Here is an 18,252-nt window from a genome sequence, read left to right on the forward strand (position 1 = left end):
CTACAGAAAGGTAGATGGCTGGACTGTGGCTGCTGCTCTCCTACACAAAGAGATCAGTGAGCAGTCAGAAACAGTGCTTCTAGCAGTAGGCTTTTCCTCATCTTCCCAGGACTTAGCCCCTGATGCTACAGTAAGGAGAGTCTCCCTTCATGCCTTGCTCTGTGTTTCTAGGTTCTACTTCCTTTCAGACGATGAGCTGCTGGAAATACTGTCTCAGACAAAAGACCCCACTGCTGTACAACCTCACCTCCGCAAATGCTTTGAGAACATTGCACAGGTAGGCAAAGCAAGCATGCTAGTGGCTTGGCCCACCTTTGGGTAGCTGGTGTCATGGGAACTTGGAGGCATGCTAAGAATCTGGAGGAGTGTTCACATTCTGCTGTGTGGAACTGTGTCTCCTGGGAACCTGTAACTGTATGTAGGCATTGCAAGGTGCTGCCATCGCTGCAGTGGGTTTCAAACAACCTCACTTTAGACATTTCAAAGCCAGACATCTGCCGATGAACTGGGCACCCCCAATTACCTTTTAGACAATGAGGAGAAAATAAGCATCGGTAAAGGGCAACTTGCAGAAATTCACTTAAATACCCATCTTAGGAGGAGATGACACTCCCTCTGGAGATGTCTGTCCATCCCACCATGGAGGCCAGGAGAAATAGCTCAGACTTAGCTGTCTACTCACAGGCACCCGGTTAGGATGGAATCCCACTCTTGCTGACAGCCTCAGGAGGGACAAGGAGTGAACAAGCCTGAACGGAATTAAGTTTCTGCCTTCAGCCCTACTTAGCAGCTGGGGTTAACCCAGCTATTTTTCCTATTTATTATTCCTAATAGACTTCAGACTCCATGGCTAGTCACAGCTTGCACCACCACAATACTCAGACACTAAAACCAATCTCCTAGTCATTAGCTTGGGAAAATAGAAAGGAAATTGAACTGGAAACCTGGTGCAAAGCCATTGGAATAAATAAGGGGACTTTCAGTGATACGCTAGGGCACTGGAAAAGCTGTTAAAATTTTACTCTTAAAACCGGGCACTGTGACCTCAAGGGAAATGATCTGAATCTACAGAATTGAACAGGAATCAAGGGTTTGAATCCTAGACAGGCAATGAGAAATGTTCATCTTGCCTATAATTTGATTTCCTTCACTCAAGTTAAACCAGTGATGTGAATCTCTCATTTTCATATGTTTTTTGGAGAGGTCATTTTGCACATCTGTTGCACACTTTATTATCACTATTGACAACCAAGTTTGGCACCAGATTTATGATGAGCATACACCACTACAGCCTGGCTGTCCCCCAGTTGCAGGAAGGTAGGGATAGAAAGGAAATCCTCCATTCACATCTCCTGTTGTGCTTCTTCCATTAGCTGCTGTTCCAGGAGGACCTACAGATCACACACATGTACTCTGCTGAAGGAGAAGAAGTGAAGCTGTTTGTTCCCATCTATCCCACTGACAATGTGGAGGACTGGCTGCTAGAAGTGGAGAAATCCATGAAGGCCAGTGTACGGGACAAAATAGAAAGATCTATTAGTGTTTATCCAGAGGTAAGCGTTTTATCACAGACTGGCAGGTCTCTGATGTCTCAGTTCCAGGCTTGCTGTAGAGGTCACCAGTGATGGGGCTGATGAATTTGTGATATTCTACTAGTTTTAAAATACAACCTTTAATCCAGTTGTGTGGGGGTCAAGTGCAGAATGCACAGTTGAGCAAGCAGCTAATGGTCCAGAAGAATGCAAACCCTGCACACTCATTCAACAGCCACAGAACACCTCGCGGTATCATAGAACAACCCTGTATGAATCCGTATCTGTTCCTCTCTCCAGGCAACTTCCTCTTTATAAGGATCTTCTCCTTCAGCTCTCGTGTCTCACACAGTGTGCTAGGGGCTGGTAAAAGTAACCAAGGCACATGAACTATTGGCTTCAGTCAATGCATAGGGGATGCATCTTGGCTCTGGTTTCTGTGTAAAAGCTATGCTGGTAAAACTAAATTTTTATTTGTTTGGGTCTGGGGAGGGAGAAAGGCTGAAAAACGAAAAGGCCTCAGATATTTCTGTTATTGTTTTCTACTCTGTCTAAAATTTTGAAACTAGGAAAGTTAGGACAGGCCAGAGGAGGGGAAACTTTCTTTTGGGTCTCACTGATTCCTATTCTTCACCTGCTGCTGGCCACTTGTAACTGGTTACTAACCTGCAGGTGACATAATGGAGAGAAGGTACCTGCTGTACCCAGTGTCCAGAGAGCCTGTGCCTGAAGATTTCTTCACAGCAACTGGAGGAATAAAATGAAAGCCTCTTAAACAAGAACTTGGTTCTTATTTGTTAAGCATGCATCTCAGAGCAGGGACACGCAGAAATAAGAAAAAATCATTGTCATACTACCTTTTTTTTGTTGTTGTTTTTTGTTTTTAAGACTCCACGTACCACATGGGTCTTGCAATGGCCTGGCCAAGTGGTCATTGCTGGCTGCCAGATTTTCTGGACAAAGGAAGTGTCTGAAGCTCTGGAAGCTGGAGATTTGTCCAGCAGGCTTTTCCCACAGCTGAGTACTCAGGTATGAAAATGAATGTAAGGGTGAGATTTTGCCAGATGGAGACTTCTCAATCATCAGACCTTAGATAACTTATAAATACAGCCAGGACAATACTATAGGAGAAACAGAGATGCAATCCTGCATAGCACAGCTCAAAAACAGGTAAAAAACCAGGTTCTTATCATCTTAATCATTAGGATATTTGTCATCATAAACCTGAAATAATGTATGGGACTGATAATATGATCATTACCTGAAGACAGGAAGGAGGTGAAACATAACTTCTCCAGGGTCACCCAAGATGTCAAAGGTGGAGGAGAACTGAAGTGATGGACAGTATAAATCAAAGCAAAACTGCATCCTTCATATCTGTTCCGTGCATCTAATCACACCTAATACCTGGGAGGTATTAGCTCTGGGCCTCATGGTGGTCTAACTCCTTTCTTTTCACCTGAACATGGTAATGGTGTAGGCAAAAGTCAGCTTTGAGCCAGCCCTGAGCAGTATTTGCCTTCTGAGCAGTCATTTGTGTATCTGACAAGAGAAGAGGCAGAAGTTGCATGGACACAGCCTATGGTCTGGATTTAGCATGCCATAAGTTTGATTGCATTGTGTTAGTATAGCCTGGGTCTTTGGGATATGGATTGCTTCAAAGTACTTTCTTTTCCTTACCCAGCTGGGCAGTTTGGTTGCCCTGGTCCGTGGAAAATTGTCCAAGATGCAGCGAGCAGTGTTGTCAGCTCTTATTGTGATTGAGGTCCATGCAAAGGATGTTGCAGCAAAGCTGATTGAGGAGAATGTGACAAGCATGAATGATTTTGAGTGGATCTCCCAGCTCAGGTAGAGACCACAGCTGTTGAACCTCACCTGGCCTCCCTGGCCAGTCTTCATTCTCCTTACCTGTCAGCCATGCCCATGACAAATGGAAACAAGAGTTTGCATAGTCTATAAGCAGTATTCCTGAGTTGCCTCTAACATCCCTATGAGGAGTAGGATTGAAGTCTGCTAAGGATGCCAGTTCTAAGGCATCTGAGACAGACCTAGTTTTGTTGGCATCCACTTTGGCAATATAGACTAATCCACACTATGGTGTTTCACAGCCTCACTGTGAAAGGGAATGCTCCTGCCCAAGGAGTGCAACACTTGATATAACACCTAATTTCAGGTCCTGTGAGAACTCCTGTCCACCCTGTTGTGTTACCTTATCCATTCTTCTCTCAAGAGGGAAATCCCTTGACATGCAGGTCTTCAAACCTGCAGGCTGTAGTCTTATGAGCTGCTGTATTGTCTGCCAGCCAGTGTTTGTCTTTCTGATGTCATGTTCACTGATCATTAGATACTACTGGACGAGGCGGGACCTGTACATCAGAGCAGTCAATGCTGAATTTATCTATGGCTATGAGTATCTGGGGAACAGTGGCCGTCTGGTTATCACGCCCCTCACTGACAGGTAAGGAGATTTGTTTTCTGGGTAACAAGTGTATGTTTTTCTTTTTCTTTTTTCTTCTTTTCTGGATGAACAAGCCTCATTGGGGATTAAACCAAGAATCTGACCATGCTGGTCTTACTGCTTAATGTATGTAAATAGAAACCATTTGTACAGTAAAGGACTACCTGAGACAAGGGCATAGGAACACCCTGGCATTGGTTCTACTGTATTCCTAGTGATCAGTGCTCAGGCTGATCGCTTTCACTCTCCTAATTCTTAATGTAGTGCTCTGACTCATATAAAATGCCCACCTGATAGCTAAGGAGCTCTTCAACAAACCAGTAGATAGGGACATCTAGTACTCTAGAATATGCAGCAGCAATAATAGTTTTACCCTTTTGTAACTGTCCTTTTTCTGGAGAGTGAGTTTGTAGCCAGTGGCAGAAGGATTTATCCATGCAGGCCCCGATGAATACTAATCAAGGCCACATAGCTAACTCCTTTGCAGATTGCTGCATATCTAAGCAGTTCCGCAGAATAATAAAGGAGGGATTCCTACTTGTCTCCAGCTGGATAGATCATGTCTCCCTTACTGAAATCAGTAGTAGAAATGCTTTTCAGCATCTGGTCTCTTCTTTGTTGTAGGTGTTATCTGACACTTACAGGAGCTCTGCACCTGAAATTTGGAGGAGCACCTGCAGGACCAGCGGGAACAGGCAAAACAGAAACAACAAAAGACCTGGGCAAAGCACTAGCAATCCAAACTGTAGTGTTCAACTGCTCCGACCAGCTTGACTTTATGGCAATGGGAAAATTTTTCAAGGGACTAGCCAGGTACAATGAAATGCTGCATGTCATTATCGAGGAGTGGGTAGGATACAGGGATGCTGGCCACTGAGAATTGGTGGGTATTTTTCATAGCAGCCCAGAAGTACAAGCAAAGCCCTAGTAGGGGGGTTTCTGTGTTCCAGAATGAGCAAAGTTACAAAATTCCTGCCAGAAGGGACGGATAGTTGAGCCAATTTAAAAAAAAAAAAAAAAAAAAAAAAAAAAAAAGGATAAAAAGAGACCCTGTTCATTTAAGGCAAAATTAAAATGCTTTGCACCAACCCACTATTAGACACCTGTGCAAATGTTTGCAGCTCTGGCCTTTGTTTTAATAATCATACGTGTTGGACGGAGATTCAGCCCACAAGCTGCTTAATCTTAAGAAGGAGATAATCTGCTGAGTATATCCAAAACTGAGCAGCCAGGAGAGACTGCTCTAAGCCCTGAGGGATCCTCTCAGAGAAGCTTCTCTCTTCTCTACATTTCAAACAGAGCTGGTCCAATTAGTCTGTTGCACACTGGTGAATCTGAATTAGTTACTCCAACAAAAGCTGATACTCTTTTCTCAGATGTTTTCTTTGTAAGTAATTTAACTTCTTTCTTAAACCATGCCTTGTGGGAAGATCACCTTCCTCATATACATGCTTCCAGCTTTATACATAGTCTTCCAAACTCCAAAAAATGGACTTAAGAGATGTCTAAATTGTTTCTGCTACACTTATAGCTCAGGTACAAAACAGGAATTCAACATGACACCTCTTTCAAGCCCAAATCTGTAGCATGCAGAATTTGTCCTAGGCTGTAGAATCAGACATTGCCATGGTCTTGCAGGGACCATGCAACTTCTCACTCATCACATGGCCTGGGATGCATAGTTGGGGTGAGCCGCTACAGCCCCTTCCACTGTAGCAGTATACTGTGGCTATGTCACTACCTGCTGTGGGATGTTAGGGGCCTTTTAGGTTCATTTCTTGTCTCTGTGCTGCTTCCCCAGTATGTGGATTTATAATTTCTAGATCTAGCCGAACTTTTGACTGCAAGTTTGCTCCTGTGTGATGTTCCTGACTCCCCTCATTTTTGCTTCCTTGCCCAGCTCTGGGGCATGGGCTTGCTTTGATGAGTTCAACCGCATTGATATCGAGGTGCTGTCTGTGGTGGCCCAGCAGATCACAACCATTCAGAAGGCACAGCAGCAGAGGGTACGTAATGAACATGTGAATGCAAAGGCAGACAAAAAAATCTCCACTTGAGCTAGTCCAGGCAAGTCCTTGTCTTTGCATGTCTTCACAGAGGACTAGCTTCACTGCCCAGGCAACTCAGACAGACGTACTTGAACTTGGAGAGCCCTAGCTGTGACGCATCATATCAGGCTATTACATAGTCAGCATCCTGGGTGGGTTTTGCAGCTTTACCCTAGTCTGTGCTACCACAGTTGCCCACACTCTCACAGGCTGAAATACATCTCAGTTTGAGCTGCAGTGCCAGCAGACGTTGTTGTGGGAGACACTCTGATGCAGATCCACTGAGCTGATACAAATTGGAGCTGTGATAAAGGCAGCCAGTGTTCTGCCATGAGTTGCTCAGCACCACATTTGTCTAAATGTGTTATCCAAGCTTCAGTGAATTCACAAAACCCAGTATGCGCAGAAAAATGCATACTCATGCACATACAGAGTTGCAACGTAAAGTGAATTGTTGGCTTTACATGGAGATTCAGCTGTCAGCCAGTCTAGCAGCCAGCCTAGCAGCCAGCCTCTGCTTTGTTCTCTGGAGACTCAGAGAGGTTAAGACCTGAATCTCCTTGACTTTGGCTTGGAATTAGAAACTTGCTCTCCGTGAATTCTTCTGCATTACTTTATCCCCCATCTGAAATTACTACCTAGCCAGCTTTAAAAAGGATTTAGGTTTCTCTTTGCCCTCTCTGCCATGAATTAATTCAGGTCCAAACTCTACCGCAGAATAAATGGAAAGATGTTTGTTTACAGCTGGAGGGATGGAAGTCTGTTGAAGAGCCAAAAAAAAATAAAAAAAAAATTATCCTATCAGTAAATCTTCCATGAGCCCAATTTCTTAAACAGGGACAAATATTGCTGGTAATACTGGATTCCTGCAATGGGACCAGATTGAGTCACTACAGTTGTGGGCAGCTCTGTGTGTCTGTGCTTGATAATTTAACTACTGAAAGCTATTGTTTTCCTCTTGCAAGATTCTGCTACATTATTTAATTGGCAGGTCAGGCTCAGTTCTTTGAGGATGATAATATTTTTAATTTTCTAGGTGGATTACTTCATGTTTGAAGGCACAGAGATCCCACTGGTCCCATCCTGTGCAGTCTTCATCACAATGAACCCAGGGTATGCTGGGCGTACTGAACTACCTGATAACCTGAAGGTAAGGAAGGCAGACTGCATAGACAGAGAGAAGAGGTGCCATACAGGTGCTGGATGCTACCCAGGCCACCAGTGTGTCCATGGCAAGGATTAGGATGTGATGCTTTTGGAAAGTTTCTAGGATAACTTTGGGATTTGAATCACATCTGTAAGCAAATGGCACTCCTCAGATTGTAGTCTGCAGGGATGCTACCCTGACAGGTGCCAGGCACACTCATGCTGTGTCCTCTGAACAGTCTGGGATGGATACTCAGCCTTTTCAGTTTGCTGGAAAAAGCAAGAAACAACAGTGTTGTGATCTTGTGTTGGAACTGTATGTTTCAGGCTCTCTTTCGTCCTGTGGCTATGATGGTCCCAGATTACTCCATGATTGCTGAGATTTCACTCTACTCCTTTGGGTTTGATGAAGCCAAAGTCCTTGCAAAGAAGATCACCACAACATTCAAACTATTGTCAGAGCAGCTCAGCACCCAGGTAGATGCCTTGAATGTCCATGAATGTTTTTTAAACGTGAGGCTTTCTCAGCCTAGGCACAAAGTACCTGGATAGTTCTCTTGGTGCCTTGTGATAGCATATCACAGAAAGGTCACAATACCCGTTCTTCATCTACTTCCCTCCTTTCTAATTCTCATTTCTGTTCCTGTGGCTGGACTTGCATTCACCTTCAGTCCTAGTTAGGATTACAATGGCAGGACAGTTGAGCCAAGCAGCCCTGCCTACTTCTCCCTCCATCTAGGATTTTTCATCATCCTCACCCATAGTCTGTACAGCTGAGGACTAGTTAGTTGTTTGAAGGATCCTAAGAGCAGACTTGGATGAAGGAGCAGTTGTTCTGAAGGCATAACTCCCTCATTTTTCTTTTCTTACCTGCTGAGTGCATGCATGCATACATTCACTCTTTTTAGGTGATGCTCCTGTATCTGATGACATTGTTTCCTCTGTGCCTTTTCCAGGACCACTATGACTTTGGGATGAGAGCTGTGAAGACTGTCATCTCAACAGCTGGCAACCTCAAAAGAGAGAATCCTACTATGAATGAGGTAAATGTGCTTATACTTCACACTGTCATAGACTTACGTGGCCTTTTCTGCAGCCACATAGGAGAGGCAGGATCTCTGAAGTTCTGAGTTCTTAAATCTTTGCAGGAGCTGATCTGCCTGCGGGCTATCAGGGATGCCAATGTACCCAAATTTCTGCAGGACGACCTCAAGCTCTTCAATGGTATTGTCTCAGATTTATTTCCCAAGATCAGAGAAAAGCCTGTTGATTATGGCATCCTGGAAGAAGCCATTCGCAAATCCTGCATCAAAGAGAATCTGAAGGATGTTGATGGTGAGGGGAAAGGCTCTCCACAAGCTCCCTCTGGGCCTGGGCTTTTAGTCCAGCACCCTGCCCTAGGAAAGAGACAGCTGGTCCCAGCCCCACTCTGCATCATCTTCCTCTACAGGTTTTGTATCTAAGTGCATCCAGCTCTATGAAACCACCGTGGTTCGTCATGGCCTTATGCTGGTGGGGCCAACAGGTTCTGGGAAGACAAAGGTATGGCTGAGATACTGTGCTGGCCCCAGCAAACCATCGCCTGCCTCGCGATGCAGAGGGTTAAGCTTCACAGAAGACTCACAGGCTGGCATTTCCAGCTTCTCTCAGATAGAAGTCAGGACACCAAGATGCTGCCTTTCAGTATTGATTTATAGCCATGGGGAAGTATATTACTAGCTCACTCTTTCGACTTGGGAGATTAGACCGAAGCTTATTAGCTCTGCTGCAAATTTCTAAGGCCGAGACATACTTTGACATCTCGAGATGTGTCAGGCCTTTTGCACAGGAGATCTAACTTCCTGCCCGCCCTGATTCTCGAGTGCTTTATTTCTGTGAATACAGCCAGGCATCTCCTTACTATGATATTATCCTTCACTATGTCTCCTTTCTTACTGCCTTTTGAATGTAATTGCTGTGAGAGCAAGTGGCTTTGTTGTTATGGAGCCATGGCAGTTAACTGTCTTGCTCTCCTGCTCTTGCAGAGTTATGAAGTTCTGGCAGCTGCAATGACATCACTGAAAGGTCAGCCTGCAGCCAGTGGTGGGAATTATGAAGCAGTCAGCTACTTTGTACTGAATCCCAAATCCATCACAATGGGCCAGCTTTATGGAGAGTTCAACTTGCTAACGCATGAGTGGTAAAGTACAAAACCTGCTTTCCTTCCTTCCAGGTGGGAAACGCTTTTCTTCTGGTCTTGAGCGTCTTTTCTTCAAGGCTGAGAACGGTTTAGGGTAGTGGCATAAAACCAGAAGCGATCAAGTCCTTATCCTCACCAAGCTGCAATACCCAGTCACGGCGATTTAAGCTGACATCTTTTATTGTGCACTTGGTCCGGCTGCCAGCACATGCCCAGACAGTTACTGCAGCTCAGCTCACAGCATGAACTGCGTAACAAGGAATAATTCGATTGCTTTAGAGCACATGCCCCTGCTCTAAGATACAGCAGCTTAAAAACACTTGCTTTGCTTCTGAAAAGTGACCTCTGTACTGCACACTTGAATTGTTCTGTATAAATACACTGGTGGCCTTGAATGATGAGGAATGACTTTCAGGCATAAAGAGGCATTTCATTCCTGTTACCAGGGCTCCTGCTTGCTTACATGGTTTGGAAGCGAGAGCCAATAGCCCATTAGCCCTCTTGTCAGCCAGGTCCTACTGCTTATGTTTCCATCTGTGACCTGCGGTCGACTTTGCAGCTCACTTTATCCAGAAGCTAGGGTGTGAGAAGCAGTGTGAATCTCCCTTTGGCCCTGCCACCCACCACTTGCTTAGGGGCAAAGCTAAAGACTGTGTTCTGTAAAATGAGGGAAACTAAATATGAAACTAACTAGGAAAAGTGCAAGCAAGTAAGCAAGCATTACTGATACTAAGACCCAACCTGGGCTCTGGTGCATCTTTACTGAAGGACATTTTATAGGATATTCCAGTTAGCTCGACAGTTTATTTATGATGTGACTCTACCCAAGGGCAGAACACAGGCACGTCAACATGACAAAAAGAAAAATACAGCAGTCATGTAAAATGTATTTACAGACAAATCCATCTGTTTTAATCAGCTGAGCTTTAGAACAGACTGTTTTCCCTTGATCTCGGTAACAATACCCTGGAATTCACTAGCGCTATAAAAATAACAAATAATTTTTTAATAATGGGAGTAGAGTCCAGGGCCTCAATGGAAAATGCACTCAGGGTTTCCATGTACAGATTAAGTTCTTGCTGTCAACAGCCAGCATTCCTTGTGTGTCTGCTCACCTGTTCACCAGCTCCAGCACCGCCTGGGTTCACAGGCAGCTGAGGACAGGGAACTTCAGTTATAAAGAGGGTAGGGTCATGCTCTTTAGCCTGGATTCATCCTTGTAACCTGTAGGTACCCAGCTGAAGCATCAGAATTAGCAGAGTAGCTGTGCTGAGTCTCCCTTTACACTTGGTGGAGAAAAAGAGGCACCTCCAGGGAGCAGGTAACCCACCTATGACCTGAACTGGATGCTAGCAAGGCCTCTTTGTTTTTCACTGAGGACAGAGATATTAAAGGGAAGCTTGTCACTTTATAGTTAGATGACATGAAGTCCAGATCCTAATGCCCAAAGAAATTGTTTTATGGTGTCATAGGCTGAGATGTATGTATCAGTAAAAGAAAGAATGAGACAGACCTTTTTGCAGCTTATCAACAAGTTGAGGCACAGGTATCCTTGGGCACATGAACTAGGGTAAGACTCTGGCTTTGCCATTGATTTCAGCAAAACCAGCATGGGCCAAGCCCTGCCTTCCTCCCACCTTTCAGGACAGATGGGATCCTTTCCTCACTCATCCGGCAGGGAGCTGCAGCCACTGACACCAGCAAGAAGTGGTACATGTTTGATGGGCCAGTTGATGCTTTGTGGATTGAGAACATGAACACGGTGCTAGATGACAATAAGAAGCTGTGTCTCAGCTCAGGGGAAATCATCAAGCTGACAGAGGTAACTCATCCCTCCTGCTCTTGCTGCCTGTTCTCTGTTTTCCTTCTTCCGTCTTGGAATGGACTTGCCTTTTACGTTCCACTTGATGTCTGTGATGGACTTGTATGGAAATTGGTGTCTCAGCAGCAGCCCTGTGTTGGCCAGACCTCTGCTGTGCTGCACAAACACAACAAAAAGAGGGCTCCTGCAACAAAGGGAAGGATTTCAGCTTCACCAAATTATGCTGAAAGATGTATCAGAAGTGATCAAGTCCTTATCCTCCTTTCTTTCCTTTTGCAATTTCCAGAGCATGACCATGATGTTTGAAGTCCAGGATCTGGCTGTTGCTTCCCCTGCCACAGTCTCCCGTTGTGGCATGGTTTACCTGGAACCCAGCATCCTGGGGCTGGAGCCCTTCATTGAGTGCTGGCTGCAAAAAATCCCAGGCATCATGCAGCCCTTCTCACAGCAGCTAGCATCTCTCTTTAAGAGATTCCTCAAGGTGAGCTCCCATGCTGTTCCAGCCTTTCTGTGGCTTGGAACTTGTCAGCTCAGATAGCAACCAGCCCAGACTCATCAAGGCCTGGATTTAAATGCCATCGTGGGAACACTTCAGACTACCAGTATACAAACTGCTCTGTGAATTTTCTGGGTTTAATAGAGGTTATTTGCTGAACCTTATAGGTGTGACTTAGTCTTATTGGTCATTCTAGTTTGTTTTATTTCATTTTAAAATTATTTTCTGGACAAAAATCATCCCTGGTGCATCTCCATTGCTTACAGTGGAATAACTCCAGGGAGAAAGTTGTAACAGCAAGTCTTCTTATTTCTACTGTGCTCCTAAACCACTATTTTAATGAATAACCTGGCACTGCAAAGGAAAGCTCTGAAGGGAGCAAACCATTTAACAGCAGTGATGGCACAAGATGCACATCACTGTTGCACAGAACCAAAAGGCAGGCCCAGAGGTTTCTTGGGGTTAAGACTGAACCAAGGGGTTTGACTTGCTTCTCTCTGGTCAAAAAGGTGGTACTTGAGACACAGTGGGAAATGGTAGCATTCTCAGTCATACCCTCCGTGCTAAGCATAACCTGCAGGGAGGTGAGGAGAAACCAGAACCCTAGAAGGTAAAAGCAAAGTCAAATATGTTGGATGATGACACTGAGCTGTTCCTCCCTCTCCTTACAGGAGGCCATTCGCTTTGTCCGGAGGTTTGTGAAGGAGATAATTGCCTCAACGGACAGCAACCTCACAAGGAGCCTCCTCATGCTCTTGGAATGTTTGTTTCAGCCTTTCATTCCCATTGAGGTAGGATTTTGCTACCTCTATCACTATCACCTGTGCCTGTAACTCTTAAGGGCACTAAGTCATGCAGAGGGTTAGTTACCAGAGAACAAGATGTTGGTGCCTAAAGGTCATGCTGTAGCTCACCTCCATGGCAGAAGGTAATACAACATCCTGCAAAGCACAGGTAAACCTGGAAGGATTATGCTTTGCCCACTGAAAGAGGAAAAAGTTAAGCTCTGTGCCTACCAGGCTGGAGGGAAGAGGTTCACTTTTATTTATAGCAGTGGGAAATGGAGAATGAGTGGAAAGCAGAAATCAGCGCTAAGCAGCGATACACTTCAGATTGCAGGTCCTGTGAGAATTAGTATTGAAGAAGGCTGGACAATTTTCAAATTAAAAACCAAAGACTAAATTCTTCTCCCAGCTCCTGTTGAGTGACGTTAGTTCAGCAAGGGGAGTCTCTCAAGTACACCAATGAAACAGCAAGTTTTAATCCACAGAATATATTAACAAGGCCTGTGAAAAACTGGCTAGAAAAAACTACATAGAAGCTGAATAGAATTATGAGCACATTAAGAAGAGTCTGGGTTTTGCGTACCTTAACCATGCCTGAGGATTTTACTTCTGCTCTTCTCTGGTTCTCAGGGAATTAGGATGATTCCCCAGGAGAAGGCAGCTCATATCAGAGAGCTGATTGAACCCTGGTTTATATTTGCCTTGATCTGGAGTGTGGGCGCTACTGGAGATTCCCAAGGTCGTATGGCCTTCAGCTTGTGGCTGAGGGAGAAGATGGCAAAGGAAAAGGTGAGTAAAGGAAAAGCAGATCCTCTCTCGTTATAGAGGAACTGGTAATGAGGAATGGGGGTCAGAACTTCTTGAATGCCTCGAGGCTTTGCATGGGCTTCCTCTTGGGATCTGGTAAACCACATCTGCCTCAAACTTCAAGGGACCCTTGGAGCTGGAAGTTCTGGGAGAGAGACCTGACCCCCTGGGCAGCATCCCATTAGTGAAGTCTTCCTTGCAGTAGTGCAGATCCTCCTGTGAATTCAGCTGAGTAGCAGCCAGGTTCACCACGCTTTATTCTCACAGATCCAGTTACTTTTCCCAGAAGAAGGACTGGTTTATGACTATAAACTGTACGATGCTGGCCTTAGCAGTGCTGAAGATGATCTGGATGAGGAGGTCATTAGGGAGGTAAAATGTTTCACTTTCAACTCTAAGCTGGGAAATTTGGGGAGAGGGACCAGGAAGCAACACAGTCCTGCAGGATTTGGTAGGATTTTCTTATCAAGGGCAAAAAAGAAAGGCTTATAGGAACCAAGTGAGAACGTTTAAAGTGAAATGTTTTCATTAAAGGAAGAAGGCAGTTTCTTGCCCTCAGGGTTGTGAAGCAGATCTTTCAACTCTGAGCCAATGGCTGGCTGGTTAATTCAGACCTGAGTGCCTCTGCCAGTGCTCAGGAAAGTGAGAGGGCCCTGCAGGTGTGGCTGCTAGAGGAGGACAGGGAGAAGCTCACAGGGAAAGGTCTGCCTGTGTTAGAAAGCAGTGCACAACAACAGAAGAGCTGTGTGCAGCAGAGTCTGGAGGAGGAGCAAGGCAGACAAATATGCTATCTTTTTCACAGGAGACAGCAGAGCAGTAGGGCATGCATGGCCCATCTGAGTGACAGTCACCAGCCCCTGGGCTGAAAAAAAAAAAAAAAAAAAAACCAAACCACAAGAAAAAAAAAAAAACAAACCAGGAAAAATGCTTCCCCTTCCTGAAATCAGAGTAAAATAAAGAGCCCTACATGAGCATCAGATGCTTAGCAGAAGCTACCAGCATCCGCATCATCTCTGTGGGAAGGCCACATGGGCTGGTCAGGAATACACATTTTCTCAGTGTTTTCCAGCACATCCCTGACAAAACCTCTATCTCACTTATATAGCGGCCTCTGGGAGGTTATTCTGTGACTTAATTCTAGCACAAGTCGTCCATGTCTTGTACAAGTAGAAAACCTCAAAGTGCCTCTGAGTGCAACATGAGTGATGGCAACAACCATGAAGATAGGATCCCAGCTAAGCCCTCTTTGGCCCTCTGCTGTGGGGGCACTTACAGGGTGGGTCAGCTTAGGACAGAATTCCAGTTCTTGCAAATATCACAAGTGCTCCATCCCCTGTTGATCCCAGTTCTCAGAAGGGAGGGTGTGTTGCTGCTGGGGCAATAATCTCTAACTCTTGGGCTGCCTCCCTCCCAAAAGAACTGAGTCAGACACTCACAGCATTGCCAGACAGAAAGGTAAGGGTGGCAAGACTAGACAGACGGGCTGGAAACCTGAATTCCTCATCAGAATCTGAGCTACTATACAAGGAGCTGTGACAGGGAAAACACAGCAGAAATAGTTTTCTTTTTCCCTTAGGGGATAGATGCAACTGCCCCCTCTAAACACACCCATACCTTTCAGGTGCGCTGGGAGAAGTGGCTGGACTCTACAGCAAAGTTCACCATGGTTCCCGATACCAACTTCTGTGATATTATTGTGCCCACGATGAACACAGTCCAAATGGCCCATCTGCTGGAGCTGTTGCTCACCAACCATAAGCCAGTACGTGCCAAGCCTTGTCTTTGATTTTTTGATTCAACCTTGTTCTCATCAACAGGGGCACCTTTTCCTCTCCCGGTGCAGTCAGAACCTAACAGCTACCTGCTACTTTGAGATTATTTCCCAGTTTTATGGATTTGTATTTCTCTGCTCAGAAGCTGTGCCTAAGCAACAAGAGTTCTCCATTCAGTCCCCAGGCACCATGCCAGCGCTCCAAAGGAATATCAATACTCAGTTGTTCAATCAAAATGCAGCAATTGCTAGATAGCCCATCACCATCCCTCTTTACCTGTTTCCTACAGTTCCATTTCATACTTCTCTGGTTGGATTCTTTCCACACCAAGCGATCTGTTGAACAGCTGTCCTTACTGAAGAAGCGAGCCTTCTGTCCTCTCCCAGCCTTTGAATGCCTAAGTGAGCAGTAACCTGCATTTCCTCCAGCAACTGTCAGAGAGCTGGGAAACACAGACTATATGCCTATGGTTATGCTGCATTGCTGATTGTGCTTCTAGGTTCTCTGCATTGGTCCCACTGGAACAGGGAAGACTCTCACAATTACGGACAAGCTTTTGAAGAACTTGCCTCTCAGATACATCACCCACTTCCTGATGTTTTCAGCACGCACCTCTGCTAACCAAACACAGGATCTCATTGACAGCAAACTGGATAAGAGGCAGGTTTCCTTTCTGCATTTGCCAAGGCAGTATCCCTGAGCTCAGTGTTTCTATCAGCTTGGCCATTTAGTTTCATCCCAAGACCTGAAGGGGCCCCAAGCACGTACAGCTGTGGATGACAAATAGGACACACACCAAATCTGAGCTGGGATTTTGAGAGCCTGTAATAACTTGATATGGTGGCAAGAAAGTGAGAAGGATTAGTGAGGGTCTGTAAAAGTTGCTCCAATTCTAGCTATTCCAGAAATACTACATTTCACAGCACAGGTGTTTGCAAACCCTGGTGTGGGATCTTTATAGAAACTGATGAGGGGAAAAAACATGGCTGCTGACACCCAGTCCCACTCCCCATGGTTCGCAGCTTCCCTTTTTCCTCCCTGGTCAGCCACTGGTTTGAAGTTTCCAATAGATTCATGGGCTCAAGCTTTGCTTTTATTTGTACCCATTTATTCATTGACACTGTCCATAAGTAGACAAAATTTCTGTTGTGCTCAGAAAGAAGCCAGTGCCTCAAACGTTGTTCTGGATCTTTTCCATGCAAAGGCACATATAATGGGGTATATAGAATGTAAGTGTAAGGATAGCTGAAACTGCTGACCCAGGAAGCCTCTGGAGAAAAAACTGCTTTTGGATCAAGTTAAGAGTACCTTTGCAATAGGAGTTGTCCTGTGTCCTTGTGTGGCTTCTGTCCTTACAGGCGGAAGGGTGTGTTCGGGCCTCCGATTGGGCGGTACTTCATATTTTTTATTGATGACTTGAATATGCCCATGCTGGAGAAATATGGTGCTCAGCCACCCATTGAGCTGCTGCGGCAGTGGATGGACCACCAGGGCTGGTACGACAGGAAGCAGATAGGTATGACCCAGGTCCCTTTGCCCAGTACTCTTGACAAAAGTTGGCCTGTTGATAGATATGCATACCTGCTGTGGAGATTTGTGGCAGGGTTTTTAGCTACAACTTAGCATTTGTTCCTGATTTTGCACTCTTCAAGGTACTTTTAAGAAGCTGGTAGATATTAATTTTGTCTGTGCCATGGGACCTCCTGGAGGGGGAAGGAATGCTGTCACTCCACGCCTCACTCGCCATTTCAACTACCTCTCCTTCACTGAGTTGGAGGAGAGCAGCAAGAAGGCTATCTTCTCCACCATCCTTGGCAGCTGGATGGGTAAGTTCTGCAGACAGCTGCCACCTCCTCATATTGCAAGTCAACCCGATGATAATGGAGGCTGGAAGGGAAGGAATTAATACTGGTGATCTGATCAAAGTGCTGGAAGCTGGAACTTGCATTAGTTGCTTGAAGATGCTTTTGGAAAAGTGTCGTTTCAATCTTAGCAAATAGAGAGCTCATACACTGTTTAGTCTCAGGGCCAAACTGCTGGTGCAAATCAGCAAACTTCAAATTTGGCTCTCACAGTTTCATAAGGTATCCTATAGCGTAGGCCTTTCAAAGAGGATTTTGTTTGTGATGGATGATGCAGATATCCCTCACGTCAGCAGGTAAAGCTGTAACTCAGGTTTTTTTGTCTTTTCCAGCTGGACTCCTAGGAGAAAGAAGTTACAGAGATCCTGTGCGTAAGTAAGAGCAGAAAGATATATGAGAGAGAGAGACTGTGAACAGAACAAGCTGATGGGCACAGCATGGCATAGCTTACCTGTGCTTTCAGCAGACAGACACTTGCCCAGACAACAGCCTTCTGTGGAAGCAGAGCCTTCTGTTACTCTCCATCTGCTGCAGCCTGTGGACAGCTGAGCAGGGTGGATCTAAGCATGGTGCTACAGCCACCCAGAAAAAGGGTTCATTTGAAGTGAAATGAGTCCTCTTATATTTGACAGGGTGGGAATTTAGGATCATCTTTGCAAATGTGCCCTCATCTGCAAATCTGCCAGTAGGAAGGAGTGAGAATAGTGAGCTATGAGAGAAGCAAAGCAGAGCTTTCTGAGTGCTTGCAATATTTACAAGCATCAGTACCTGACTATGAGCTCAGGGGCACATTGAAGCATCTAGCTGTGATATAAAAAGAAATTAAAGAATTTTGGAAATAATGCAAAAAAGTGCAAAACACTAGGGTGTCACAGGGCTGTACTTTCCCAGGAGTGTTTGTAATGAACTTAATTGGGAGTTTAAAAAAAAAAAAAAAAAAAGTATTTTATGCTCTAAAACTGGCAGCTGTGTTTAAATCTTGCCAGACTATTGCATAAGAAATTATTCCTCTGTGGCTTTGCATTTGCTGAGCTCAATGAATTGCAAGGCGGTTTAGCTAAGAGGGCACTCACACCTTCTAGCTTCAAAGTAGCTGAAACTCCATTGCGGGAGTACAAGGAGGGAGAAGGAAAACCTGACTGGAGTATTTCAGGTAGGCACCAATTACCTGTCTGGCAGTGTCTCCTCTCTTCCTGGGGTGCATGAAGTCTTAACATCGCAGAATTGTTGTTCTTCCCTCCCCAGATCTGATTCTCTTTGGTTGGGAAACTCATTGGCAAACTGTCCACTGCAGTGAGCAGGTGCTTGGTCAGGTCCCCACACAGTCTCTGCATAAGAAAGCAGA

General features: G+C 45.2%; 1 protein-coding gene across 1 annotated transcript in view; it reads left to right on the plus strand.

Moving 5' to 3' along the window:
• The window catches only part of DNAH1 (dynein axonemal heavy chain 1), a 70,191-nt gene that overhangs the window by 25,784 nt on the left and 26,155 nt on the right, over window positions 1-18,252 (plus strand). The window contains exons 22-44 of the mRNA XM_041118600.1: window positions 172-277; window positions 1,374-1,553; window positions 2,421-2,561; window positions 3,217-3,380; window positions 3,877-3,990; window positions 4,615-4,803; window positions 5,891-5,996; window positions 7,075-7,188; window positions 7,512-7,661; window positions 8,141-8,227; window positions 8,333-8,519; window positions 8,635-8,726; window positions 9,209-9,363; window positions 11,008-11,185; window positions 11,472-11,666; window positions 12,353-12,472; window positions 13,097-13,255; window positions 13,541-13,645; window positions 14,895-15,035; window positions 15,545-15,705; window positions 16,404-16,561; window positions 16,698-16,871; window positions 17,240-17,278. Coding sequence (XP_040974534.1) covers window positions 172-277; window positions 1,374-1,553; window positions 2,421-2,561; window positions 3,217-3,380; window positions 3,877-3,990; window positions 4,615-4,803; window positions 5,891-5,996; window positions 7,075-7,188; window positions 7,512-7,661; window positions 8,141-8,227; window positions 8,333-8,519; window positions 8,635-8,726; window positions 9,209-9,363; window positions 11,008-11,185; window positions 11,472-11,666; window positions 12,353-12,472; window positions 13,097-13,255; window positions 13,541-13,645; window positions 14,895-15,035; window positions 15,545-15,705; window positions 16,404-16,561; window positions 16,698-16,871; window positions 17,240-17,278 — 3,215 coding nt within the window. The remainder of the gene's footprint in view (window positions 1-171; window positions 278-1,373; window positions 1,554-2,420; window positions 2,562-3,216; window positions 3,381-3,876; window positions 3,991-4,614; window positions 4,804-5,890; window positions 5,997-7,074; window positions 7,189-7,511; window positions 7,662-8,140; window positions 8,228-8,332; window positions 8,520-8,634; window positions 8,727-9,208; window positions 9,364-11,007; window positions 11,186-11,471; window positions 11,667-12,352; window positions 12,473-13,096; window positions 13,256-13,540; window positions 13,646-14,894; window positions 15,036-15,544; window positions 15,706-16,403; window positions 16,562-16,697; window positions 16,872-17,239; window positions 17,279-18,252) is intronic.

The sequence above is a fragment of the Aquila chrysaetos genome, chromosome 20 (genome assembly GCF_900496995.4).
Source record: "Aquila chrysaetos chrysaetos chromosome 20, bAquChr1.4, whole genome shotgun sequence".
Lineage (NCBI taxonomy): Eukaryota > Metazoa > Chordata > Aves > Accipitriformes > Accipitridae > Aquila > Aquila chrysaetos.